The sequence below is a fragment of the Helobdella robusta genome (genome assembly GCF_000326865.2).
Source record: "Helobdella robusta unplaced genomic scaffold HELROscaffold_61, whole genome shotgun sequence".
NCBI classification, from domain to species: Eukaryota; Metazoa; Annelida; class Clitellata; order Rhynchobdellida; family Glossiphoniidae; genus Helobdella; species Helobdella robusta.
In genome coordinates this window covers 770,633-791,544 of record NW_008705338.1, presented here as the reverse complement: position 1 = coordinate 791,544, position 20,912 = coordinate 770,633, and the positions used below count along the sequence as shown (strand labels likewise).

The 20,912-nt window shown below is 34.7% G+C and overlaps 4 protein-coding genes across 4 annotated transcripts in view; 2 read left to right on the top strand and 2 right to left on the bottom strand.

Annotated features, from left to right (window-relative positions):
• Positions 1 to 854, top strand: part of HELRODRAFT_87901 (hypothetical protein) — a gene marked incomplete at both ends in the record, with an annotated part of 44,726 nt that extends 43,872 nt beyond the window's left edge. The window contains 2 exons of the mRNA XM_009029633.1: positions 413 to 493; positions 678 to 854. Coding sequence (XP_009027881.1) covers positions 413 to 493; positions 678 to 854 — 258 coding nt within the window. The remainder of the gene's footprint in view (positions 1 to 412; positions 494 to 677) is intronic.
• Positions 855 to 6,348: 5,494 nt separating this feature from the next.
• On the top strand, positions 6,349 to 7,998 carry HELRODRAFT_180434 (hypothetical protein; the record flags this gene model as incomplete). The annotated part of the gene is made up of 4 exons (XM_009029732.1): positions 6,349 to 6,363; positions 6,517 to 6,636; positions 7,548 to 7,753; positions 7,872 to 7,998. 4 exons carry the CDS (start codon positions 6,349 to 6,351, stop codon positions 7,996 to 7,998), a joined length of 468 nt encoding a protein of 155 aa, XP_009027980.1.
• A 488-nt stretch (positions 7,999 to 8,486) lies between these two features.
• Positions 8,487 to 14,288, bottom strand: HELRODRAFT_186050 (hypothetical protein). The gene is given in 15 exon segments (XM_009029731.1): positions 8,487 to 8,514; positions 8,534 to 9,160; positions 9,349 to 9,477; positions 9,737 to 9,939; positions 10,202 to 10,363; positions 10,615 to 10,677; positions 10,943 to 11,048; positions 11,415 to 11,546; positions 11,703 to 11,851; positions 12,074 to 12,149; positions 12,278 to 12,433; positions 12,699 to 12,851; positions 12,935 to 13,062; positions 13,550 to 13,594; positions 13,928 to 14,288. 13 exon segments carry the CDS (start codon positions 13,587 to 13,589, stop codon positions 8,984 to 8,986), a joined length of 1,674 nt encoding a protein of 557 aa, XP_009027979.1. The 5' UTR covers positions 13,590 to 13,594; positions 13,928 to 14,288; the 3' UTR covers positions 8,487 to 8,514; positions 8,534 to 8,983.
• Positions 14,289 to 16,234: 1,946 nt separating this feature from the next.
• HELRODRAFT_180432 (hypothetical protein) overlaps positions 16,235 to 20,912 on the bottom strand; it is a gene marked incomplete at both ends in the record, with an annotated part of 12,371 nt that continues 7,693 nt past the window's right edge. The window contains 9 exons of the mRNA XM_009029730.1: positions 16,235 to 16,388; positions 16,790 to 16,980; positions 17,317 to 17,389; positions 17,696 to 17,856; positions 18,398 to 18,456; positions 18,614 to 18,674; positions 18,994 to 19,105; positions 19,558 to 19,703; positions 20,086 to 20,347. Of these exons, the coding sequence (XP_009027978.1) occupies positions 16,235 to 16,388; positions 16,790 to 16,980; positions 17,317 to 17,389; positions 17,696 to 17,856; positions 18,398 to 18,456; positions 18,614 to 18,674; positions 18,994 to 19,105; positions 19,558 to 19,703; positions 20,086 to 20,347 (1,219 nt within the window). The remainder of the gene's footprint in view (positions 16,389 to 16,789; positions 16,981 to 17,316; positions 17,390 to 17,695; positions 17,857 to 18,397; positions 18,457 to 18,613; positions 18,675 to 18,993; positions 19,106 to 19,557; positions 19,704 to 20,085; positions 20,348 to 20,912) is intronic.

Below are 20,912 nucleotides of genomic sequence, written 5' to 3'. Positions count from 1 at the left end.
GTTGTTGTTGTTCATATTTTTAATTACTTCTTCTTAGTTTGCGACTCCTTAACTGCCTGCTAACACTAATGTTGTTGCTGTTTCGTTAATTTTTAAAATTTCTCTCTACGCGAACGTGCTTATTATCATTATTATTTTATTTATAACTATTATTCATTTGGTTATCGCAATGTTTAATCTGATTTCTGTATTTGCTTGCATGTCTACTAATTTTATGTTCTTATCATCTCAAAGCTTCGTATCATGTGTGGATATGTGTCTTAAATTAAACTAAGCCGTTGGTTGTTACCTATTAGTTTGCCGCATGTTTGGTCGATTTTGTTGATATATATATATATATATATATATATATATATATATATATATATATATATATATATTATTTATATTTATTCACACATTTGAATTGAAGGCTTTGAAGGTGTTGAGAACAGCCGAGTACGCGCCGTACGTTGTCTTCATAGCCGCTCCTAAGGTCACAAACTACGTCGAAGTTAGTGAAGTTGTGTGACTGGCTGGATGGCTGACTGACTGGTTGGCTGCTTGGTTGATTGAACAACGTGGGTGATGGTGTTAAACCAAAATTAAAAATGTACGACATTAATTTATGTAATAGCACTAAATAAAGTATGATAATACGGCAATAGAAACCATCCACGTTAATGAAACAACCTCAGGACAGCAGTTTGGAACGTCTGGTGAGAGAAAGCGACGCACTGCAAGCCGCTTACGGTCACTACTTCGACTTGAAAATTGTCAACAACGATATTGAGGATACCATACAAACGCTGCAACAATCCATTGAAGAAGTCTTCATAACTCCCCAGTGGGTTCCCGTTAGTTGGGTATACTGAGTACTGGGAGCACGTGAACTTGGGGTACTGAGTGATTGGTGCGAGTGAACTGAATGTACTGACTGACTAATAGATGCATTTTATTTTCTGTACGCTGTAATGCTCTGCTAATTGAATGGCAAGTGAGTGTGTGAGTATGTTTTTTTATATGCCTGCGTGCGTGTGTGTGTGTGTGTGTGTGTGTGTGTGTGTGTGTGTGTGTGTGTGTGTGTGTGTGTGTGTGCGGTGCTGATTTGATAAGCCATATTAACTGGTGTAATGAATTGGAGTTTTGTAACCAAGTGTAGCGAATGAGTTTTGCATTTGGATGGGTGCATGTTTTGGGTTATTGAATGATTGATATTGGATATGTTCTATTTAATTCAAAACGAACCATGAATTGGTCGAGTGTATACTGAGTTTATAAGAGGACAGTTTATAGTTTTTGTTGATTTGTTGTTACTAATTAAAATGTCAATTTCATATTTGTTCGTGTACAGATGTTTTTCGCAGAGTTTTGTAATTAACATTGATGTACTGTTAAATTATCGTGTTGTAATGTACAGCTTGATTTTCAACATATCTGATGTGTAGTTACTTGTCCGGTTCGTAGTTGATGTTGTTCTTTTATGTAATGTCCAGTTCTATTGTGAATCTTTTTCGCTCCCTTACCAGCTCTACATATGTTCTTCGTTCATTTTTTTTATCATCAGCTTGTTTTGCTACAAAATTAGCTGTGACATGGAAAGTATTTTGATGTATGCAAAATATTATTATCTCATTAAGTTGCCCATTTCCATGAGAAGGGAATGTTTGTTTGATCTTCATCACTGCACTCCCTGCAAACTATCAGATGTTTCCATGTTTTGTATCTCAATTCTGCAGTCTGCAGCTTTTTAAAAGTACTTATACGTTGGCGGCTACGTTGCTCGAACTTCAAGGCTCAAGATTCGTTTTTAAATTCGTATAAAAGTAAATAATTTAATTTTCAACATGAATCATCAAATTCTTTCTGCCTCTATCCAACCGTAGATATGAAATTCCTAACAATTAATTCAGAACTCTTAGATAGGAGCGCCAAATTTGAATTCTCTCAGGTTTTTGGGCCGTATACACGATGGTAACTTTGCTACACTCTCGTCATGAGCTTGCCTAAACTCCATCGCAAATATTAATTAATGCTCTACCATTTATTAAAAACGTTTAGATATCTTTGTTAGGCTGCCAGTAGATCATTACATTTTTTACATTTCATGTCTCGTGGTCGCTTGTTCGTGTCTCATGTCTCGTGGTCGCTTGTTCATGTTTCGTGTCTCGGGGTCGCTTGTTCATGTCTCATGTCTCGGGGTCGCTTGTTCGTGTCTCGGGGTCGCTTGTTCGTGTCTCATGTCTCGGGGTCGCTTGTTCGTGTCTCGGGGTCGCTTGTTCGTGTCTCGGGGTCGCTTGTTCGTGTCTCATGTCTCGTGGAGACGGTCGCTATTCCATTGAGTTCATTTTATTCTCATTACGTTGTGGTAATTCATCCACACTAAATTGCATACTACGCTTTTTGAATGAATTTCATTTTAAAATTTATGAGTTTAAATATTGGCGCCATGTTTTAAGAATTTACTGATCGATTTAATTTCTTACCACTATTGTGAATCGGCAACTGTTAATTTTCATGATTGTCTGAAAAATTCTTTCCAGTAAGTGAGTGAATGGATGAATGAATGGATGAATGAGTGGATGAATGAATTGATGAATGAATGAATTAATGAATGAATGAAAAAGAATGGATGAATGATAAAGTTGTTTCATTGATTTGATCGTTGCTGTCATTTGTCTCTTGATTTCGGTATATTTGTATTTATTCAATCGTTCAAGACTGTATCCATGCGTTTATTATAATGAATTATACTCTTTCGAAGTGTTTTTAAAACAATATATACACTTTTTTGTTCGTTGTTTCCATGTATGTTTTGTTCAAATCACCTTTTTTTTATTTTTATTATTTCATAAATTGGTCGCTCAATAGTTAAAGGTCGTTTCTTACTCTTCGAAATTTCATCCATCTCCGTTGAATACTTTTTTTTATATAAATTTTTTTTTATATAAATTTTAAATTTTAATTTGTGACCCGCGTCTTAATTTTGTGGTCATTCTCGTCATTTTCATCATTCTATGGTCATTCTCATCATCCTGTGGTCATTCTAATCATTCTATGGTCATTCTCATCATCCTGTGGTCATTCTCATCATTCTATGGTCATTTTAGTTTTGGCGGTCGTCATCATTCTGGGGTCATATTATCACTTCATGGTCATCATCATTTTTTGGGCGTGTTCCCGCGTTGTTATATTTTCACATTCCATCATTTGTATTCCTTTTCAATTACTTCGTTTAATTTCAATGATTTTATTTTGCTTGCTTGTTTTCACCCGCGTCAATTTTTTTTAATTACCCACGTCCAATACTGTCGAACTGTAAATAATTTTGTTTTCCATTTCCCAATTAACTTAATATTTTTCTGTTTTGGGTTTTTGAGTTTGTACCTTTTAATGCGTATTTAGTCTCGTATGTGAAATATTCATTCTAATTCGCTTTAATTTACAACCTACATTCAAGTTATGAATCGCGAAGCTTATCTACCAATGATCTTCCCATTCTTAACAACAGAGCTAACATCATCATCGCCATGTCAAGGTCATCATCGCCATGTCAAGGTCATCATCGCCATGTCAAGGTCATCATCGTCATGTCAAGGTCATCATCGCCATGTCAAGGTCATCATTGTCATGTCAACACGCTAATGCCGTGTTTTTAAAAGCTAAGGATTTCGTAATTGGATGAAAGATTATTTTGGCGCATGTAGACAAGAGGATAGATTAATTTTTAGACTGATTGCAATGTGCGCTATATAATTTATTACAATCGTTACGTCAGGCAAAGCACAATCATTTCAGTTTACATTTCAAATGACAATATAGTCCACAATATAGTCAGATTTCCGATATGCCATGTGATAGAATAATACTAAAATAATCGAGGGATATAATTTTATTTTGTTTCGGTATCTTTTATGGTGATATAACGATGCGATCTGTCGTTCGGTTTGATGGTAATGGAAATGTAGACGCATAATTAAAAATTTTTTATATTTTATAATTCATATAATTCATATTTGTTTGCATCTTACATGAATTCTATCTTTATAACTAATCGAGATTTAAAATTTTTTAAGATTAATTCTCCAGATATGTCTCTACCCTCTGCCCGGAGATTAACTTTTTTTTCAATTTTTTATTATTTTTAAAAAATGTTAGGTACACGAAGCGTTTTTATACATTTTTGTAAAAGAAAGATTTATATGAAAAAAATTAATGTTCATAATTTTTCTATTACTCTAACATTCTTTTCAATATTGCTAATATTGCACTTTATTAATAAAATCGACTATTATCCACTCGCGAAGCGCTTTATAATTTATTACAATTCGTTACGTCATTAAGTCGTCGTCTACGTCATTACCTCCTTCATCATCTGCCATCATTTGGTCGTACTCATCATCCATGTATGTACATATAACTTTCTGTTTCACTTTTTAATTATTATATAATGCTGATTTTTAGAAGACGCTGTTTTTTTTTTCTTCAGAAATTTCTTCTACTTTCACTTTCAGTTATCGTTGTTGTCATTATTGTTGCTATTATTATTATTATTATCGTCTTTTGTTATTGTTATCATCATCATCACCGATCAGCGGTGTAGCCAGAAACATTTTGGGAAAAACCCTTGAAAGTCGGCCACCTTTTTTGATCTTTTTTTGTTGCTTATTCCACATTTTTGGCTATTTTTTTTTTATTAAAACCAGTGTTTTTGTTGTGGAAACTAACCAAATATTACTGTTTTGTGTGTGCTAAAAGGGTTTTAGTCTCAATTTATGTAGTCTTTTTAAACCTTGAACAAAAATAATTTTTTTGTGGCTTGGGGTTCATCTGTAGAACTTGCTTTCTTGGCTACTCCTCTGGTTATTACTTTTATTATTGCTATGATTAATTGTTGTTGTTGTTACTATTGGTGTTGTTATTATTGTTGTTGTAATTTTATTTGCTTACGTGCATTTAAATTCATCTCAGTTTGTGTGCGTGTGTGTTTGTGAGTGTTTGCTTTTTGTGCGTGTGTGTGTGCGTGCGTGCGTGCGTGAGTATGTTTGTTTCCGCTTTCTGTTATTGTTGAGTCTGTCATTCGATTTCATCATTTATATTTGTAAACACCTTTACTGACTAGTCTATTTTTCTGTTATATGTATGTTCGTTCATGTTTGTCGTCTGTTTATATCCTCATGGTTCATATGTCAGTTGTATGTTCGTGTGTCAAGTTGTTTGTTCGTTTGCTGTTTATTCATTTTGTTTGTTGATGTTCACCTTCAACCAGATGGTCCGATATTATCGAGGAAATGTAATGTTCTTATACATTAATTACATTGATATGAATTATATTCACGTTATGAATTTTAATTGGCGAATGATGGATTAATTATATTTTAAGGCGTTTATTATTAATTTATGACAAACAAATAATGAATTTGATATAAAGATTTCAGACTTTCTTACTAAAATTTTTTTTTCTAAATTTTTCTACTTTATTTTCCACTTGTTTTTTTGCCAAATAGTTACACTTTAACATCCGGTATGATTTACAACAACATATCAGCGTTTAAACGAATGACATTTTTCTAATTTTAATTTTTGTAAACTCTTTTTCTCTTAATGTTAATAATAGATCTATAATAATGGACTCTCGAAACTGGCTACACTATGCTTTTACTGATTCTACTAACAAAAGCTTTTAACTTTGCTGCCCGTGCCCCTGTCTTTTCTCATTGATCTCCATATCATGTTCTCTTATTTTGGCTCGGCTACCTATAAAATGTAAAATAATTTTTAAAGTTCCCACGTTAATTTTTAAATTCCGATCTAACATATTCGTTAATTAGCTTACCATTGCGGTATTTTAATCTCCTGTACTGACATTTCAAAGCATGGATATATATATATATATATATATATATATATATCCACGTTTCAAAATTGTTTTCTATATCAGCGATCAGGTTCACTATAGTTCAAATCCTACGTTTAATTCAACGCCTAACGTTATTAAATTAGCATAATCAAAAATCTGCTCTGAGTTTTCGAATCGTTGTAAACAAAACAAAAGTTTCAGTCGTTAAGTTTTTAAAAGCCCGTACAAATCTTTGAATCATGGCCAGTCTCCGACTTAACCGCTATAATGAAAATACGGTAAAAAAAATAAATTTACGGCATGAAATATAAATAACTTCAATTTGTATATGTACCGTACATAATGCAAAAAAATATAATCAAAAATCCAATGTAAAAAACAAATCGAATTATAAAAACTTAGCGGAAATCGTATCAGAACGAAAATTAAGAGCTACAAAATATTATACTATTTGGTCATTTTGTTTTTCATCAACACATTCCTGATTCCTTTTTCTTTTTCCTCCCACAATGGCTGATTTTCAGGTTTGTTTTCAGTTCGATTTTAAATTTTTATCACCAAAACGTGTACAATTTGACTTTAAATGAGTAAATTTTTGAACTCAGATTATTAAATTTTGTTTCTGAAATTAATTAATACTCTTATCGTAAAAATTTTGTCAACGTGTTCTATATCAGGTTGAGCGTGCTTTTCAAAAGCAACCAACGATTTTTCTCAACAAGAAGGGAACCGGCAAAGCCGCTAAAGTGCAGAGGTACTACAAAAATGTCGGACTTGGATTTAAAACTCCTCGCGAGGTCTTTTATTTTTAAAATTTTTGTATCAGTTGTTTATAGTTTATTATGCATATTTTGTTCTATTTAGCCCTTCAAGTCCAGCTTATTATTAGCTGGACCAAAAATAGATTTTCTAAAATCATCGAAATTTTATCTATTTTTTGTTCAAAATAAATTTTTAAGCGAATTATCTTGAAATTTGAAGGTAATCTCTCACAGTTAAGAATAACACAAGCCTTGACTATTTTAATAAAGTTAACCATTTTGGTCTTTCAAATAACTTAGACCTGCTGTTTCTTTTAACATCAAATATTTTTCTACCTGCATATTCTTGTTCCAAATACATGTTTGACTTCTACCTAACAAGCCACTGTATTGCAATTTCTGGCTCATTTACCATGGTTGTTAAAATATTTAAGTGGTGTCCACTACAAATGGAAAGACATCTGCCATTTTGAAGGATAATATTTATAAGAATATCACGCAGATGTTGCCTAAAATTTTTTAGATCGTTTCAGATAGTGTCTCTTTTTTAATATCTTTTTTTAATATATTTTTGATATCTCTCTTGTTTAATATCTCTCTTTTTCAAATATTTTTTAATTATTTTTTTTATAAGTTTTCACAATAATAATACAATGAATAACTGTTAGCCCTGTTACACGCATTTGATTCAGATGTGCTTTATAAATATGCAAACTCGCTTAATAAATATGCGATGCATTAGCATGCTTTGGAAAGGCATTTATTTAAATACATAAAAACCCTTCAGTAAATATTTATTGCAAATTATTGAATAAATAAAAATTACATTAGTGTTATTTAATTACCATTTTTATTGGGTTTTATATTATTTATTTTAGTAAAATTGAGGCAAACACAAAATATTGATTTTGTTTCACTGAGATGAATTAAAATTAATGTTCCAACAGGCCATAGAGGGCCACTACATTGACAAGAAGTGTCCATTTACTGGTAATGTTTTCATCAGAGGAAGAATCTTGACAGGTGTCGTCTTGAAGATGAAGATGCAAAGGACTATTGTCATCCGAAGAGACTATCTGCATTACGTCAGCAAGTATGAGCGTTTTGAGAAACGTCACAAAAATCTTTCTGTCCATTTGAGTCCTTGCTTCAGGTTTGAAACTTTTCTGAGTTATAATGTGGTGTAATTTATGTAATGTTGATCATGTAGCCTATTCAATAAAATTTAGTGTTCATCTACTCTAGATTTTTACTTTTTTTTCTTCGATCAGGGATGTACAAATCGGCGACATAGTTACTGTCGGTGAATGTAGGCCTCTGAGCAAAACTGTCAGGTTCAATGTCATCAAAGTCACCAAAGGAACTGGTTCATCTAAAAAAGCTTTTGCTAAATTTTAATTAACTGAATTTATTCTTTAACTAGCAAGTTTTGAATAAAAAAAAGTTTAATATATTAGCGTTGTTCTCTGCTTATTAGTTTAAAAATCTGCCACAATGTTCAACGGCGCTTCTCAATGAATTTTAATTTTACAAACCGATCCACTCTGAACTGAACTTAGTGAGTGATGTAAAAGTTGCTAGAGAAAGAAGCATATTATTAATTTGCAGAAAAAACCACGCTTGAATCAAACAATACCAAAAATGAGTCAAATACGGGAGTTTACAGTTACAAGAGAGTGAACTTTTTAATCCCAGAAAGAACTTAACTTCGTGGCGACTTTTACATTGGCATTCATAATATTCGAGAAAGTAATCTTCAGTATAATTCGCTGCGCAGTTAAGCGAAAAAGTTTCCAAGCGAGTAACTGACCGAAAAGTGCCAGCACTTTATTAAGAACAAACTCAAAATCCAGCCTGAATCTACGAATCCTATAAACAACGGTTGAATTTCTTAAATAAATTCATGAGAGTAATGAAATTGCTAACGATTGACACGTTGTAACACTAATTAGTAAAAAATGAACAACAATTCAATGAATATAAATAATTTCACATCATTGGTTGTAAGGTTGGACGAGAATTATGATGAATGGGTTTTGAAAATTGTAAAATTTTCGGCACGCCAAGTATTTAATTAATGCAATTAATTAAAGCATTCAATGAAATTTATTTTTTTAATTTATACGTCAATGATTATTTCTTACTAACTATTGATAAAAAAAAAAATAGAATTTATACGTGAATGATGTTTATTATGTTACAATGATACATTATAAACTAGTGACACGAAATCTAAATTAAGAATGAATGAAGGCAGTTGGAATGAATTAATCTCGGCAGTAAAGGTTTCAGGATGAATGTTAACATTATAACTATTAAACAAACAATTCAATTAATGGTGGCATGGAAGAGAAGGGATTGAGGAGGAGGAGGGCGTAAGGGATCAGTAGACCCAGGTGATGGGGACCCACTGGGCCTCCGTGCTCAACAACTCTATGGCCCTCCTCAGTCGATTGTAGGTCTCGTCGAAGTTGTCGTTGACGATGGTCAGGTCGAAGTAGTGCTTGTACTGCCGCTCAATTTTCGCACTCTCCTCGTGTGTCGAACGGAAATCACGTTCCTGAGAGGAACGTTATCAAAATATTTGTTTGATAAGAAGTTTATACCTTCACATACGAAATGAAATTTTGAACGATTTACTAAGATGCACGCCATATGCAATGCGACAAACTCAACAGACAAAACTGCAAGCGGCAGTACGCACAGATAATGAAAGAGCATATCAAACAGAACCAGCGGTCAACTTACGGATTTGTACTTGTCAATCTTCCTCTGCATACGCGCCCACTCGTACATATTCCTCTGGATCTCAACTCCTGGGGCAGCTAGGAAGACAACGTAAGGCATGAATTCCGCAACTTTTATTACTTTCAAGGCCTGGTGTGGTAAACAAATGCCATTATGTTATAATATTTTCCATTTTGTTCGGTCGAATGATGGATGATAGTACAAAAGTTTAATTTATACAGATGTAGTACAAAAATGTACGAAATTAATCATTCGTAATGAATGCATTTAAGATTCATCACACTTTTTAACACGTCATCACAAACAAATTACTTTCAGTGATCTTCAATACTATCCGGAACAAACCTCGCCATAACCAACATAACAACGGAGCAATAAAAAAAAGAACCTGAGGACTAATATCAAGGATGCACATCATGCCGGATCGCACGCACTGCCTCACGGTGTCCAGTTTGATACCGTAAAAGTACCCTTCGTACTCGCCGTACTCGAGGAACTTGTTGGCCGCGATGTCCTGGATCATCTCATCAGTCGTCACGTGCCAATACGACTCGCCATTTTCTTCTCCAGGTTCCAGAGGACTATTTGTGTCTGCGGGGATGGGGTGTTTCATTGGAGGGAGGATGGTGGTGATGATGGAGAGGATGTGGATGGCGATGAATCATGGCGGGGGAGACTAAGAATAGATGGGAGAAGAAGATTCATGCCGAACTTGAAATAATGTAACTAAATATATACCATAAATAAGACAATAAACACAGGATAACAGAATACAAAACAGAGTAAAACATCAAAACAGGAGAAACAACAAAACAAGAGAAATATCAAAACAAGAAAACCATGAGAAACACACGTGGAAGGACGGAAGCGAATCTAGTAGGATCGGCCTTGATGAGTCGTTGTTTGAATGTTCGCCTACCCACGCCCTGCGCCCCAATCAGAACGAGGGTCTTTCGTTGGAAAGGGGGCATGCGGGCAACCTCCTCGTAAATTGCTAACTCGCTTTTGTCAAATTCTGTGTTGTTGTTTTTTTCTACAAGTTTATTCACGTGAGAAAAAAGAAAAACAAACAAACCAACAATAAAGAGACGTAAGCCAAATATCAGTTAACCAATAAATGTAATGAGATGTTATGATTGTCTTGGGAGATGATGTGTTGTTGTGATCGTGTTATGATGTCATAAAATTTTGTATATCGTGTGATGATGATGATGAATAATGATGATGATGATGGTGGTGGTGGTGATGATGATGATGTAAACAAACCGGTGCTCTGCTTAGAATGGTACATCATCTTTTTCTTCTTCTTCGTTATAATTCCGCACAGCACTGATGCGATGAGTTAATGCGATGTTAACATTAATAATTAAATCAATGTTTACATTAACAATTACATTAATCTTTACATTAGCAATTACATTAATCTTTATACATAATTACATCGCAATTACGTCATAACATTACATCAGTAATTTCATCAACAGTTACATCAATAATTATAACACCGTGCTATGATCGTATGGCTGGAAAGTGAATGAAGCAAAAGTTAATGGATCGTAAACACAAAATGCAGCATCATGAATGTATCACAAACGCGAGTTGTGCGTGTAGTCGAACTCGGGCCTGACGAATGCCTTCCTTTTTTCCTCGAGTTGTTGCGAGGGAATGAGTCCAGATGAATCGTCTCCCACCTTTTTCGCCTGAATAATTTTTTTTAAACAATTAGGAAAGTATGAAAAATGTTTCCAAATAAATATATTCATGAAAAAGAATTCATTCATAATTTTAATTTGGAAACAGTTACAGGTTAACAGATTTACATGGAGTTAAGTTTAGTATTGTTGATAAAAGTATATGCTAATGAGATATTTGTTAGAGTAAGCTATTATTGAATATGAAGTAAGTAATTAACATTCATAAAATGAGTTTGTTAATGTATAATTAAAATAAGCTAATCGATAACAATAACAAATGAGGTAAGATAATCAATATTTAAAGACGGAAGCCAATGAAAAATCATAAAATAAACTAATTAATATTCATGAGCGTAGACTCCGCCCACTGACCTGCCACCAGCTCGGATCATCTTTATTGATGACTTGCAGGATGTCTCCATCTTTGAAACTTAGCCCTGCCTCCCTTGATGGGATCAAGTTGTCTCGGTGCGGATCGTAGTCGAAGTGGGCTTTTAAAAAGATCTGATTGGTTGGTTGGTTGACTGATTGATTGGTGACTGATTGAGTGATTGGTCGATTGATTGGTTGGTTAACTGATTGATTGAGTGATTGATTGGATGGTTGGCTGGTTGTTAATATTTAGTTGAAGATTTGGCGCTATAGAATGTAATAGACAACCAATGTGGAGAGAGAGAGATCTTCCATGGTGGGCAGGATCTTCATGGTGATGTTGCCGTTGGACTTCTTCAGCAGGTCGTTCATCTGCTCCGGACTGTTCACCTCCTGGCCGTTTATCTCCTTGATGACGTCACCAACGTGCAGCAGACCTGCGTCGGATTGGAATGAGATGACGTCATCGCGCAATGAAACGACAACGTAAAGGAAAAATAACAATAAAAAATAATAAGGCAACGAACGACAGCAGAAATTAAATGAAGTGAATTGAAATATATACTAAGTTAAAACAAGAAACAATAACACGACTCAACAGCAACAACAACTGCAACAACGTAACCAACTACCAAACCAGAACAGCCGCAACGACCAACCCTGTTTGTCGATCATGTTGCCGGCCAATATCCTGGCAACTACCAGTCCATTCTCCTCGCTCCTGACCGTGATCCCCTGGTGGTGACGACGACGACAATGATGATGAGAGCAACAGAAAAACAACAATATGACAAACAAACAAACAGACAGACAGACAATCAATCAGTCAGATAGATAAATAAACAGACACAGACAGCACCCACCAATGACTCATCCGGATTCTTCCTGATCCCAACCATCCTAATTGCGTCCGTCGTGTGGATGGGGAAGATTTGTGGCTGGGTGCTGGCGATGGGGAACATGTCGGGGAGGGCTTCGAAGTTCTTCGAGGCAACATCATCGTGCGTCTCTATCACCGACTGTTTGTATGTAAACAAACATCCGTACATACTTTTATACATACAAACATGCAAATACACATACAAACATACAAAAACACATGCAAACATAAATACACATACATACACACATACATACGTACATTCAAACACACACACACAAACACACACACTCACACACGCATACCTACATAAATAAACACACGACAACCAACTACACCCTCAACCTTCTCAACAACACCTTGACAAACACAGCACAAACGTTGTTAGGACTCTGACCCCCAACCTTGAAATAAGGGCCTCTGATGATGGTGTAGAGTTCCTTGGCATGCTGGTTTTTGAGGGCCAAAACAGCGAGGTCGTCATTGATGCCCCGCAGCAGTTCGATGTTGTCGCAACTCACTGGCTGGCCGGGATCTTCTTCCAAAACTTCGTGAGCCTATGTTGGTGTTTGTATGTTGCTATTTGTATGTTGGTGTTTGGATGTGTCTGTGCGCATGTGTGTGCTTGAGCTTTTTTTACCTGAACGAGCCCGTAGACGACAATGTTGTTGAGTAGGTCGGAAAGGAAGGTGACGTCATCCTCATTGGCACCAACGGATGATTCGAAGTTGGGTGAGTTCAAGTTGTCGCACACCAACTCGAACGCATCTGGCGTTGATGTGTGTGGTGGTTTGTTGTTGGTGTGTGCTGGTTTGTTGTTGTGGTTGATGTGTGGTGGTTTGTTGTTGTTGTTGTTGATGTGTGGTGGTCTGTTGAGTTAGTTTTGTCGTTGTTGGGTGAATTGTTGTCATGAGTTTTGTCACAAAGTGAATGATTAACTGTAGTTATCGGTTGTCATTTTACATTTTAAAATTAGTTTCACTATCACTACACTGCATTCCTAATTTTTTAAAACATCCAATCAGCTGGCAAATAAGCATTTTACCAAAACTTTAGTTAGATGTTCGAAACATGAACTATCAAACCTATTACATCTATGTTTAATATAACACAACAACCAATTTAACTTATTACACAACAACAGTACAACAGCAATAACAAAACAAATTACATACTAACAACTCAACAACAACAACAACAACACAGCGACTAACTTAATAGCAACAAAACAACAAAATAATTATTTGAAACGAACCTGCTCCAGACATTTGATTATCTGAAGGCATTTTTGTCATCTCCTCTGCGATAAAACAAATTAATACAACCAATCAATGTAATATCATTTCACATAGTCATACGTATATTTTGAGTGGGTTCATGAATGCAAGCTTAGTATAAACTATAAAGTTTATGCTGGTTTTATATTATAACTCAATAACTGTTACTCAATACGACACTTCAAATATCTTGAATTATATTAAGAATGCTATGCCAAGTATATTAATTAATTAATTAATTAATTAATTAGGTCACAAAAAGTAAAAAATATTAATTATAAATGTTTAATCTGAATTTTAAAAAATGTTTAATTTTAAAATTTAATCTTAAATAAAAATTAAAATGAAATAATTACTTGTGTTTTTATATTGTAGTTAGTTTGTATATTTTTAAATTTAATTTAATACTTTTTTTGTATTGCACTGTAATGTAATGGTTATAGCATGGTGTTATACAGTACAGTATTAATATTATATTTAATTATTTATGTTATAATTATAATAATTATTATAATTATAGTACACTTCTACTGGTACTAATAGAAAAGTAACTACCTAGAACAATTTGTTATAAAACTTTAAATTGAGATATACAATCAATGTAACAAATTTATATTATATTTATAAATATTATTAATCTTTCATTATATTAATTTAAATTATGATTATATTTATTCGAGATTTCATACATTCTAATTAAATAAACAAAACAATACAGGTGAAATCGATTAAAGTGCACCTTGATTTTCTAGCGCTTATATTTAACAAAATTTCTCGTCGCAATTTAGACTTAAACAACCGACAGTTAATTTAAACGATTCATGATTTACCATTTATAAAAAGAAATTTTTTGTTTATTTTTTCCACAAACTGCCGTTCACAATTTATGCGGGTATTTTTGTATTTATTCAATTTTCTCTCCGTAAATTTACAAAGCTGCAAGACAACAGATTCTAAGTGGTTTGGCCTGCGTTTTTCCAGCGTTTTACCAGAAATAATGGGTTTAAACGTGGTACAATAATGATTTGATAACATCATGACAACTCATTTTCTGTTGGTGTATTGCAAAGCAATGCACCTTTTATTTAATAAAAATACTTAGTTGATTGAGTCAATTAATTAATTAATGAGTTACATAACTAATTAATCAATAAATTATTGCGTTAATTGATTGATTAATTTATTAATTAACAACAGAATAAGTGAATGAAGTAATAAATGAAGGAATAAACTAGTTAATGAAATTGAGTCTTCATTTGTAATATTTAGTAAAGAACAATCTTCAATGCAGTGAAACATAACCTAATTACTGAATTACTAAACACCCGATTATATAATATACTTTAATAAATAAACAAAAGAATAAATAAAATTTATAATAAATAAATAACTTAATGAATGAATGAATGAATAAATAAATGTGTGCTTGTGGTGAATAGAGGTGATGATGACGACAAAGACGATCGAGGTGAAATTGACGAAAATGGTGATGACGAAGATGATGATGACGACAAAAATGATGGTGATGAAGATAATAACAAAGATGATGATGATGATGATGACGAAGATGATGATGATGACGAAGATGAAGATGATGATGATAACAAAGATGATGATGATGATGACGAAGATGATGATGATGACGAAAATGATGATGATGAAGAAGATGATGATGATGACGACGAAGATGATGACGAAAATGATAACAAAGATGATGAAGATGATAACAAAGATGATGATGATGACGAAAATGATGATGACGATGATGATGAAAACAAAGATGATGAGGATGATGATGACGAAGGTGATGATGTAGACTTCAACTACACATGATTTGCAGTGCTTGCATTACGCGCAATACAAAGTGAAATAAAACTGAAAAATGTAAACAAGTTTTCGATATAAAACAGTACGATAAAAACAAACGCTGTTGCGGTAAAAAGTCGCCTGAAGTATTTTATATCTACGTGTATGTTTGTATTCATGTGTTTGTATCTTTGTGTATGTGTGTGATTTATGTGTTTGTATCTTTGTGTGTGTGTGTGTGTGTGATTTACGTGTTTGTATCTTTGTGTGTATGTGTGTGTGATTTATGTGTTTGTATCTTTGTGTGTGTGTGTGTGTGTGTGTGTGTGTGTGCGTGCATGTATGTGTGTGTACGCGTGTGTATGGTCTCCTGGATTTGTGCAACTGAAATAAATATCATAATTCAAATTGAGTGTTCTAAAAACCAACAACGATATAAACAATAATTTCATAATTTGGCAATCATAAAGATAGATGATGATGAAAATGATTATGCATTGTTAACCGTATATGTTCATGCACACCATCAGACATTGTAGGTCTATGCATCCATCCATTCATTCATCCATTCATTTATCTATTCATGCATACATGCGTGCATGCATGTGTGATACTAAGGGACATATATTAATGAAATTAACACAACGATGAAGCTGGGAACAATAAATACAACTAGGTGTGGCAGTAACTACCATAACTTTTTTTTAACAATCCTTTCTAACAATTCTCAGATGTGTCAACAACAACAACATCAACAAGTGTCAACAACAACAACGACAACAACGACGACAACAACGACAACAACAACAACAACAACAACAACAATGAAAAAAACGCATTTAATGATCTCAGTCCAGTCACCGGCGATAAGATGATGATGGCTGTGGTAGTGGTGATGACGAAGATAATGGTGACAAGTTATACTGGCAGTACTTGTGGGTGATGGTGTTGTCTGTTGGATGGCAGACGAATATGGGCTCTTTGAAGGGTTTGTTGCACACCGCACATAACCTATTTTTCGGGTGTTTATGTCTATATAACTTATTTTATAAAGAATATCTTCGATTATGTCATAAGCAATTAAGCAAGAATATCATCGATTAGTATGTTTGGGTCAAACAGTAGACAAAAGAAATGTAATCTCTTTCTGTGTTTATGTTAATAAGGAACAGTTAAACAATCTAATCTAAAATCTAAAAACTCTAAATCTAATCTAAAAAATCAAAAAATTCTTAATCTAAAAAATTGCTAATGTCCATCTCAGCTCACTGCAACGTCATATGAAGCATGGGATTAATATGATGGGAAAATAATCAATCAAAGGTATCAGAGTGTTTTCGCAATCCTTTAAGAGGTCAGACCAGCCCTGGCAGCTGTTGAAAAGTGTAAAACGACAGATAACATTAACTTACGTATCGTCGCTCATTAGGACGAACTTTCGGCAGAGTTGGATCCTCTGCTTGCGGACGAGCATGTTCTCACCTTTGGCCAGGTTCATGACGACGAGGGACTGGTTGCAGTCGGATTTGGTCTTGGCAATGGCTGGAATGAAGAAGTCGCTGAATTTTTGAAAGGGCCAGTGTTTCGGGAGGGCATCCATAACCTAGGCGTTGCGTGCGTGTGTGTGTGCGTGTCTGTGTGCGTTTCTCTGTATGAACATGTGTATGAGTGTATGTCCGTCTGTGTGTATGTCAACATCTGAATGACTATGCAGTTGAGCTGCTTGTCGAACGTGCGTGCAGTGTTGAACGGTTAACGTCAGTTGAATTACAAAGAAAAAAAATGTGCAAACAAATAAGATGGAAGCAAGGAAATAAAAAATTGACATTCGACTAATTTGGCATCAACTTTCAAAAGCTCTAAGAGAAAACAAAAATAAACAAAACATGGTACAAATAACTATAGAAGGACAAAAACCAAGAAAAGACCAGCAACTGACCTTGACGATATCGAATGCCCCGCGATGACCATTCAGCAGATCAACAACCCTCGTCATCCTCTCGTTTTCTGAACTGCGTGGTTTCAACTCGACTCACCGTCATCATCATCACGACTTATTTGCATCAGTCAGTCATGAGAAAATATTTCATCGTAGTACAGAACATGAAAACTCTTAATTACGTGACCTCTCAATCAATGATATAAACCTCATAAACATTGGTGAAATAATTTAAATAACCGTCATAATCGCAATTACCATTATCATCATTCTCATCTTCATCTTCTTCATCATCATAACCATCATCATCATCCTCATCTTCTTTCTCATCTTCTTCTTCTTCTTCATCATCACCATCATCATCATTATCACAACTCACATATCCTTATCTTGAAGGAAGATATCGAGAAGAGCGTGGAAGAGGTTGCATTTGAAGCCGGGTGACTTGTTCTCGGAGTTGGCCACACAGTACATCTCAGCCGCTTCGTAGTCGTTGAGCCTTCTCGTCAGGATGTCCAGTGCCTTGCTATGTTGCTCCATCTACACGATATGGATGTGGGTGGACGATGTACGCGCGTGCGTGTATATAAATATGCAATAAATAAAAATACATTTATATAAAAATTAAACGTATTTACTTATTTATTTTACTTATTCGACGCTGGCAGTTTGTGTTTTAATTTTGAAACAAATAAGTTACATGGGTAAAAGGTTATTCTGAAAAAAGACATTGATGACGATAGAAAGAAATCCAATCAAATACTAAAAATAATAGATATACTATCAGATATATCTATACTATTTCGGGTCGTCAGATTAAATGTCATATGCCAATACTGGTTGTCAGGATTTTTATTAGAATTTATTATAATTTAAAAATATTTGACAACATTTCGCTTTCTTTTTCACAGTCCGGCTTGTTATCCAGTTGCATGTATCATGAGTTTTATAATGTTTCTACAAGTTAATTCTTTCAAATTATGCATCCACAGTCCCATCCTTTTTTAGTGACGTCATCTTCGACTGCTGTCCTGGTGTTGCGTCATACCCAAAGTGCATCCTTCCTATCTCATTCCCTTACTGTCTTGCATTCTAATTTTGTATTAAACTTTGGTGTGAAGTTTTGGAAATGGCTACCATCTGATTCGACGCCGGGTGTCAGTTTGGTGGGAGTGCTAAAGAAAGGGGCTAGCTATTGAACTGTTGCTGGCTAATTATTTCACTTAGCTTTTGGTTCATTGACGATGACTTTATGTATAGATTTGAGGTTTTTTCTGTTTTTGTGTATTTATCCGACTATCTTTTGGAATTGTTTTATTTTTGTGATTTTTAGGACCACAAAAGCCCATAATTGGCTTCTGGTGTGTGTTTTGAAATAAATAAATACACATATATATCAAATTAATGAATAAAACCAATGAATAAAAGATTTTTTGAAATTTAAATTGAATTTTTAAATTATCTACCTATATATAAATCCATTTATCCATCCATCCATCCATCCACCATTCATCCATCCACCATCCATCCATCCATCCACCATCCATCCACCATCCATCTATCCATCTATCCATCCATCCACCATCCATCCATCCATCCACTCATCCATCCATCCGGAAAATGGTCATGAGCCTCAGTAATTAATAAAAAGTTGGAGAGAGGGAATGATGAAGCAACCTTTCCATACAAGATAGCCTCTTCATGGTGGAGCTCTGCCTCTTTAACCCTGGCCAAGGTCTGAGGAATGTTGAATGTCGTCGAAGTCTGCAGTAGGTCTCGAAGTTTTCTTCTGTGTGTGTGTGTTTGTTTGTGTGAATGTATATGGACGTGTGTGTGTGTGTTTTTTATGTGTGTGCGTGTGTGTGTATGAACGTATGGTGTGTAAATCTGTATGTGTTTGTACGGCCATCCATACATGTTTGCACATATATATTGTATAAATACACACACACACACACACACACACACACACACACACACACACACACACACACACACACATATATATATATATATATATATATTTATGTTACCACGTAAGCATAATCAAGATATACATATGTTACCATATCATATACGTAATTCAATTATTTTATTATTAATTATTAAGAACGTGTGTATTACGTGTTTGTGTGGGGAGTGGTGTGTTTGTGAGTAACTGTATGCAGTTTTCTTCTGCTTCTTTACATAGTAACTAATACATTCTTTGTAACGATAATTACGACTGAAGAGCCAACATACCTTATCGGAGAAACATCGTTCAACTGAGTAATGTTGTGTTGTTGTTGTTGCTGATTTTGTTGGGGCAATTGTTGTTGTAGTTGCTGTTGTCGTTCTTTTATGACAATATCTAGATAGAACAAAACCAGCTGTGTGTTGAGACTTTCCTTCTATGGAAAGTAAATATTCAGTTACTCATGTTTAGTCAAGCTGGCCAGATAAAATAACAATGTAAAATTTTATAATCATGGCGTGAACAACAGACTAGATACCTAATAAAACATTTCAATTGGTAATTTTTGTTCTAATGAAATATATTTAATAGAGAAATGCAGACGCCAATGTTTTAATTAAGCACAGTTTCAGCTGTTCAGTTAGACTTAATTTATCAAATATGGCGGGTATAAGTAGCTTTTGTTTCGGTATTTGCTGGCATTTATATATAATGTATCTCAAGTTTTGTTATCATCTTCATCCTCATCAACAACAATAACAACAACAAAAAACAACAACAACGACAAAAACAACGTCATCATCTCCATCACTTACTTTGATGTTCCTGGCAGACACCAGCTCTTCCAGGTAGAGAAGCAACGCATCGTTGTAGCCATTCCTCTTCAAGAAACTTATCACCTCATCATATTTCATCACCTCACCTCCATCACCATCCTCATCATCATCTCCATGGTTATCCATGCTGACGTCATCATGATTGTCCCTATCATATCTGCTACTGCTGACGACTTGGTGGACTTGCTTCTTTGAGAGTTCACTCATTCCACCTTGAACTATCTTCCTTGAAGCTGGTCTTCTTTTGGTGAATATCTGTACGAGAGAGCAGGCGATGAAAAACTTCAATAATAATATAATTAATAGTAATAATAACATAATAATATAATAATATAATTAATAATAATTAATTATAATCAATCAATCTTCGTTTAGCGTCCAGAGACCCAGTTACCCCGAGGTAGGACGTTGTTTTCTTTGCCATCAACAACACACGTTTAGACGACATTTTCCCCGAGATCGGGGGTTGCCGTTTGGCTACCTATGATGAAACCGAAATACCCCTCGACGCCATCCACATCTGTCACTTGCCTCAGTATCACGCAACCCCGCTTTCACCCTGTCCTTCTCCACCTGCTCTCTCCATCCCAATCGCGGACGACCCCTTCCTACCACTCCTTCAATCTCGAACTCCAACGCTCGCCTAATCCCGACCCTTTCATCCCTTCTCAACACATGTCCATACCACCGCAATTTCGATCTCCTTATCAATGTCACAATGTCCTCATTCAGTCCCATCATTGACATCAGCTCTGTACTACTCCTCCTATCCTTCACTTTAACCCCACACATCATCTCACCATAGC

Bases quoted from the DNA above. Each gene is read 5' to 3' on its own strand.
- HELRODRAFT_186050 (XM_009029731.1), bottom strand. From the start codon at position 13,589: ATGACAAAAATGCCTTCAGATAATCAAATGTCTGGAGCAG. The intron at 12,852-12,934 runs GTAAAAAAAGCT...ACACCAACATAG, and splicing joins TCGTCTACGGGCTCGTTCAG to GCTCACGAAGTTTTGGAAGA. The intron at 12,150-12,277 runs GTGGGTGCTGTC...CGTCACCACCAG, and splicing joins AGAATCCGGATGAGTCATTG to GGGATCACGGTCAGGAGCGA.